The sequence below is a fragment of the Carica papaya genome, chromosome 1, assembly GCF_054855325.1.
Source record: "Carica papaya isolate Zhongbai chromosome 1, ASM5485532v1, whole genome shotgun sequence".
Lineage (NCBI taxonomy): Eukaryota > Viridiplantae > Streptophyta > Magnoliopsida > Brassicales > Caricaceae > Carica > Carica papaya.
Window position 1 is genome coordinate 9,372,999 of NC_142309.1, and position 7,709 is coordinate 9,380,707.

At 32.1% G+C, this 7,709-nt stretch overlaps 1 protein-coding gene across 2 annotated transcripts; it reads left to right on the forward strand.

Annotated features, from left to right (window-relative positions):
* The first annotated feature begins 424 nt into the window (after positions 1–424).
* On the forward strand, positions 425–4,259 carry LOC110810825 (histone deacetylase 5-like). 2 transcript variants are annotated; one of them, XR_015818642.1, is made up of 5 exons: positions 425–718; positions 1,036–2,115; positions 2,865–3,012; positions 3,183–3,295; positions 3,768–4,259. XR_015818642.1 is itself a non-coding variant. In XM_088218596.1 (4 exons), exons 2-4 carry the CDS (start codon positions 2,932–2,934, stop codon positions 3,799–3,801), a joined length of 228 nt encoding a protein of 75 aa, XP_088074722.1. In that variant the 5' UTR covers positions 425–718; positions 1,036–2,931; the 3' UTR covers positions 3,802–4,259. The 2 variants fall into 2 exon arrangements, 1 of the variants encoding a protein (XP_088074722.1); XM_088218596.1 differs by having other exon boundaries at positions 1,036–3,012.
* The last annotated feature ends 3,450 nt before the right edge of the window (positions 4,260–7,709 follow it).

A 7,709-nucleotide genomic window follows, 5' to 3' on the forward strand; every position in this document is an offset into this window, starting at 1 on the left:
GCCGTCCATTTTGATTTAATCTGGGCCGTCCGTGCGATTAAATCTGGACCGTCCGTGCGCGCGATTGATCTGGGCCGTCCGATCGCGCGCACGTAGATCGCCAACGTGGCCCGTCCCGGATCAACGTGGTCTTGCCACGTGGCAGGTCCCGGTTGGCCGGGACTGCTGACCGGGTCTACTGACATGGCTGCTGACGTGGCCGCGCGCATTTTTTTTTTTTTTTGTCCTCTTCTTCTTCAATTTCCCGGGCGCTACATATTAAAATAAAATTAATATAATAAATATATGATATTATTTATTTGTTTAATATAATAATATTTAAAAGTTATATATTTAAATTTTAAATATAAAATAAAATTCAAATAATGTTTATTATTTTTATATAACTAAAAATTATTATAAATAATATTTTATGCATAACATATAGTGTTGTCTGGTTCTTTGATTGAGAGGAAGAGTATATAAATTCATTGCTGACTACGAGGGATCGAACGAGACGCTTCCAAGCCGCCAAGTTGATTGAGGGAAGTCTACAAGCAGTGGTTTTTCATAGAAGCTTATCAGAGAGATGGATGCTAGAAAACCTGTTGCGAAACAGCTAGATAAAGAAGATGACGACGACGACGACAAAGATGAAGGAAGCATCATAACAGATGCAGGCTCTCAGTCGAGTCAGTAATTAACCAAATTAATCTGGGTTGTTTGACACGTCTCTTGGGTGAGCCTCTTTTTAATCTTTTATCACTATGCTTTTGCAATGAATTTGGATTGCGTCATGATCGGTGAAGCGGAAATTTATGAAAACAAAGAGAAAAGTTTTGATCTTTCACTTTCAATCATTAGTTGTTTGGGTCAAGCCATGACTTGACTCAAAAAATGATCTGGGTGACTTTATTTATAATCTGGATAAAATTGGATTAGTAGTGATTTTTTCTTAAATAATTCGTGTTTGTTAAATGTGATTGATTGGATTTTGAACATAGTTTCTTGTATTTACATCTAAAAATATGTGAATTATATTGTCGATTATATCAGGTCAAGAGCTCCTTATCAGTGAGGGGAATACAGACGGATACTGGAACTAAATTCTAGTAAGTCCCTGGCAGTTCTCTGGTTATCATTTTTTATATACCCTAATTAAACTAGTAAACCGATTTTTAAAATTAACTTGTCTATGTTGTGGTTATAATTGGTTTGTGTAGGAGAATTTATGGCAGATTCTGACATTTTTTTATTGTATGGGCAATAATGTTACTTTTTACATAGTATTGATCAATTAACAGCTTTTTAGGTTTTCATATTACTTAATGCAATTATTGCAATCTGGGCTCATTTGTTAATATTGGCTGTGACGACTGCCCGGACATTTCTGCTGGTTAAAATTTAAGGTTAGATTTAGTAACATTTTGCATTGACCAACATACATTGAGGGAATTCATTCGTTTATGAAAAAGTAGATTATAATGTAAAAGCGCTATACCTTAACCATGACCATGCACCTTTGATCTAACTCTGCACTGGTGGGATGTGAAGTCTTTAGTTATGAATGGTTCATCAAATTCTCGCATCTATTACTCTTCAAAATCTCAAAGAATTGTTTTATACATATCATTTTGACTAATATTGATTGGACAAGAATTTGTTCTAAATGCTGTCCGATGCTGAAAAATATGCACGTATGGTAATATGATCTTTTAACGGCTAAGTTTCTAAATATTTCAATCCTCAAAATGAAATTTCATCCTATCATTATCATTGGCTAAATGATTGAGACCAAACGTAATCCGGCAAGTCAACCACTTATGCTTCTGGGGAAAATTTCATGGCACTGTAAATTTAGGAACTGATCCTCTATATATCATGCAGTTGTTAAAGTTGGAGAAGGTATGCTCACTCTGTTGCTTAGGGAATCTCTGATCTCATTAAACTATCTGTATATGAATTTCTGGTAAAAGTTGAATGGTTCACTCAAAAAATCATGTTAAATTGATTAAGAATATAAGCTCAAAAGAGTTTGATATGCAGCGAAAGGGGATTGCTTCGGAATTAAATCCCATATATTTTAATGAAGGGTCATCTGAAGCTGCATATCTTGCTGTTGGCTCTGTCATCGAGGTAATAGGCAAGCAATTTTGTAAGGCTACTGTAATGGTTCTTAATGGTTTTGTTGTGCTGTTTTTCCATTTTGATCTTTAACCAGGTCACGTCTTAAACTTTTACAATTCAAAAACTTTTTTTTTTTTAAAGAAAAAGTGTAACATATTCTAAGTATCAAGGAGCTGCAACCTGTATATAAAAATATTTTACAATTCATGAACATGTTAGTAACTAATGTAGAGACTAAAGCTACGTTGTCTAACATGAATGTTGCTTAATGTATTTCTGTATAAAACTGCTCAACAGTTGTTTTCGGTGATAAATATGGCATTTGGTTGACCTATGTTTTTGTTCTGATGTTCTGATGTTCTATTAGCCTCTAGTTCTTGTTATAGGATAACAAGTTCTAATACCAATAAATAGAAAAATTAAGAAAAGGGAGAAAGACGAAAGACCTTGTGTATCAAAATTCTAATCATTGTTAAAATCCATCACTCTAGTTCCCAAAAATACAAAAAAGTAGACCCTGTTAGGCTAAAATATTTAAGGGATTAATTATTTTGCAATTTACTTTACTTTAAATGACTTTTAGTGTGTGATATCAGGTTTATCATTGTCAACATGTATGTTTGAACTTTCAAATGTTTGGGCATCAGCAAACCAACTTGTTAACTTCAAGAATAATTTTCAGTACAGTTCTATTACTCATTATAAGTCAGTTTTTATTTCAGAGTTAAAAAGCTAGATATGGTTGTTTTATCCAATAGGTAGCAGAGAGGGTTGCCAAAAAGGAATTGGATTCTGCTTTTGCTATCGTTAGACCTCCAGGGCATCATGCCGAAGAAGATGAAGCTAATGGGGTTCTGTTTATTTAACAGTGTTGCTATTGCAACATGTTTTCTGTTAAATGAAAGAGTAAGAGTCAGTTTTAATCTTTAGATATAGTTTTCTTACCCAAAGTTATCAATCAATTGCTTTTTTTGTTAGATGTATAGTTGCCTATATGGATTTAGATTAGATGTTTCTTTTTCCATCCTTTAATAAGTTGTTTCCTTGTTAACCGTATATGTTTTTCTATTTTTCAGCCAAATTTGGGTCTAAACCAAATCTTGTTTGTTAACTGGGATGTTCAGCATGGTAATGGTACTCAAGAAACATTATGGAATGATCCTTGTGTTCTGTTCTTCTCTGTTCATAGGTACATATGAAATCTGAGCCATGCTTATTCATTTGCTTGACCATCGTGATTCACTTGTTGTATAAGTCCCAAGCTTTTGTCATATAAAGATAAATTAATAATGTCGGCAAGATCTTCACGTCCTCATCAACCAGTTATATATGCTGGAAAGTAGTGTTTCTTTGTTTTATGGACATATGCAAATGCAATTACTTTTCACAACCTGAGCAATGTCTATATGTCTGTCTGGCCATCCAAGAAGCATATTCAAATGATTATAGTTCTCCTCAGTAGAATGTCGAATGTCCATAATGTCCACTTTCTCGTACTTGTTAGTTCATAAACTTCAATTCTCTTGGTATTCAATGCATGTTTCTTAGTCACTCTCATTTAGGGACAGCACAGTTTTAATTGTTCTAAATGGAAGCTTATTATTTTTATTATTATTATTATTATTTATGATGTGTTTTTCTTAACTATATAAAATGTGTAGGCAAAAGGACACCCTTTCTATGCGTCCACTTTGAAATGTAATGCAGAAAACCTCGAGACCGTTGGAATGTCAAATCTTCTGGAATATATTTACATTAACAAATTTGTCGGACATGAGATTGATCTTTACCTGATGAAAGTTTTCCTTGAGAATATAAAAGCATTAGTGAAGTTGATCATCTCTACCTTTTGGAATAGTCTTGAAGCTGATGATGAATAGAAATCTAAGATTATTGAGAAGTTATTGGCATTTTCAAGAGTTTCAACAAAAGTGGAAGTACTTCTTTTGTAACTTAATTTTATTTGCTGAAAAGAGGTAATAATGTTTGTGCAATTTATTTTTAACACAATCAAAGGATTCTCATGTGTGTCCTTGAGTTTCTTATGTTCGTTCGTAATGACACGCCCTTATCTATATTCAGTTGAGAGGTGGCTGGGTTAAATTCTTTCTTGATAATGCTATAAAGTAAATGTTACTGTTAATTGTGGGAAATTTGTCCACTGGAAATTTGGAACTTGGTACCGAAATGCTCATGCTTTTTATCAGCAACATAACCTGATTGTTGCCTCAAAAAAAAGAAAACTTATTATTATTGCCTTAGTCCTTTTGGTTCCTACCATTGGTTTGTGAAACTGGAAAATGCAAGGCATGGTTGGCTATATTTTTAGTGTTTGTTTCATTTTCTTAAGGAGTGAACTGATCCTTTTGGTTCCTGCCATTGGTTTGTGAAACTGGAAAATGCAAGGCATAGTTGGCTATATTTTTAGTGTTCGTTTCATTTTCCTAAGAAGTTGACAATCATATTTTAGTAGCTATATTTTTAGGGACTTCAATTATTTTCCCTATGGAATGCTTAGACGCCTAGTTGCAGTAAATGTTTTATCCAAAGGGAAACCTTTAATAAGTACAATTTTTGTGAGTATTAAATCGTTTTTGAATCTCTTTTAATTGTTTTAAGATTTTTCAAATGAAAAAAATAAGAAAAAAGAAATGGCTCATTCTCACTGATTTCATTTGTATTGTTTACTTAGCTGCAGGAAAAATTCAATAGATCTCATAATGGTTCCTGCCTAGAGAACGAAGAAGATTGACGTTTGACATTGACAAAACAAAAGCTTAACTCTTTAGTTCTTGAAAGACTTACATTAGTGAGCTATAGACCTTTTTGAAGAAATGAAAGAAAAAGAGAGCCAACTTAATAGGCTAATAATAGTTTACTCTCTTGATGAAAGGGAATGAGTACTCTCTTAAATAGAGTCATGTACATTTTATAAAAATAGAGATGTGTAGCTTGTTCGACTTTTTGTGTTAATCTTTAGTTCTTTTTGTCAAAATTTTTGAAATTTAAAGTATTATTTTTGAATGACTTCTGCTAAATTAGAGAACCATATCCTTTTTTTTTTTATCCCTTCTCTTATTGGCATTTATCTATGAGATGAGATATCCGAGTGATGGCCAATTCCGTGAGAGAAAAACTTTTGGCTAGGGGAGACATCCGTAAGAAAATTTTTTATTGTTAATTGTTGATAGTTGTGGTGAGAATAGAAAATATTTAACGACTAACTAGAACATCATAGAAAATATATTATATGTTTAATAATATTTAATTTTTGGATTTTTAATCGATCAATCAAATTTAATTGATGAACAACGGTTGCTTTTGGTCAATTCTTTCATCGAAGAAAAATATTGGATCATTTTGGAGAGAGAGAAATAAATATATATAAATTTTGGTTTATTAATAACTTTTTAATTGGTTGCAAAAAATTATATACTATATATTTTTTTTTTCTCTAAATGTGTTTTGGTTTTGTTACAATAATCTAAGAAATTTTTACGATGGATTTATTCTAATGTTTAATGAAAAATATATCTAAAAAAATAAATAGATATAATAATAATAAACTATTAAATATAAAACAAATTCAAAAATATCAATCTGACTTCAATATAGAAATTTAAACTAAATTTCATTCTATTTATGATGTGTTTAAAATTAATTCAACTTATTTACTCCGATTGATTTTTTTTTTATCATATACAAAATTAAAAATATTAAATATTAGAATATAATTTAAAAAAAAAAATTAACGAAAATTTAATAATTATAGAGTGTTAGATAGATATTGAAAACATTGAACTATGAATAAAAAAACTCTTTGGAAAAAAATAACTTTAACATCTAACCAAAATCACAGTGATTTAATACAACACAATCTTATTAGATTGAGCGTTAGGGATTTAATATTTAATTACGAAGGAAAATGTTCGAGGGGCCGAATCCGAATGAAAACACAATCTTGCAGAGAGATGGGACCGGCCTGTTTGAAGCTGTCAAAAGGTGTTTGTGGTTTGAGAAGGAGCGTTGTGGAGATTCATTGTTATCTGAAACTGAGGGCAGTGTACAAGCTGTAATTTCTTAGAATCTTACTATACAAATATGGATGTTATAGAACCTGTTGCGAAACAGCAAGAGAAAGAAGATGAAGATAGAAGGAAGCATCATATATCATGAAGACGTTAAGATGCAGTCCTTCCGTAGAGTCAGTAATTAACCAAAATAATATTGGTTGTTTAGCATGTCTCTTGGGTGAGACTCCTTGCACAATACATACATATATATATGTATATCTATATATATTATCATTATGATTTTTGCATTGGATTTCGGTTGCATTGTGATCGGTTGAAGTGAAAATTTAGAGAAACAAAGAGAAAAGTTTTGATCTTTCACTTTAATCTTTGGTTGTTTAGGTCAAACTATGAATTTGTTTGCAAAATTTGATATGGCTGACTTTATTTATAATCCGAATCAATTTGGATTAGTGGTGGTTTTTGTTTAAATAATTCGAATTTTTTTAAATTTGATTGATCAATTTTTTAATCTAGTTTTCTGTGTTTAGATATGAAGATTATGTGAATGAAATTGTGGAATATATCAAGCAAAATTTTTTTAAGTAATTAGCGAAAACATATGGATACCAGAACTAAGTTGTAGTAAATTTCTCTACAGTTCTTTAGTTATCATTTTTAGTTATTTACTCTGAATAAATTAGTATACTGATTTTAAAAAGTTCATTTATCTATGTTGTGCTTATTTTAATTTTTATGGGAGAATATATGGCAGATTTTGATCTTTTTTTGTTGTATTGACAATAATTTACTTTGCAATATGTTATAACGACCCCGAAAATTTAAATGAAATATATGTATTAGAAATGTCAAATGCGGAAACGTAATAAAAATTTTGATTAACATCTCTTACACAATAACCAAAACGTACTCAAAACATGAAAGAACAAACTAACTAAAAGAGATACTCGAGATAAAAACTATAAATATAGCTATGGAGTCTTTAGGCGTCCCCTTCGCCGTCTTCCTGCGGAACGGGCTCGGGAACAATGTCTTCCTGATCTGAAATGGTTAAATAAGGAATGAGCTACACCAGTCTAGTAAAGACATCACACTATCTCACCGCCACGGAAGTAAAGGTGGATAGAAAACAAAAATGACCAATGGAGCATAATTTATAACAAACTCGTTTATTAGCATAAAAACATTTACTGTCAACTTACCTCGGTGAGATCCATGAAAGCAACATATGAAAACAATAACATTATCATTATCATGAAATCATATAAACTTTATAACATAACACTTATCATGCCTTTGCATTTCAATCATCAAATAACATATTTTCTTCTTTTACCAGCCTACTAGTATCCATGGGGATCCATAGGGGTCCCCCTACCCATGAACCCTTAACATTTATAACCTGATTCCAGGGCCGTCCCCATACCCCGTCTGGTATGGGCGCCAAAACCATGAAGCTCGATACCCCGTCTGGTATGGGCGCCAAAACCATGAAGCTCGATACCCCGTCTGGTATGGGCGCCAAAACCATGAACCTCAATACCCTGTCCGGTATGAGGGTGAAACGGG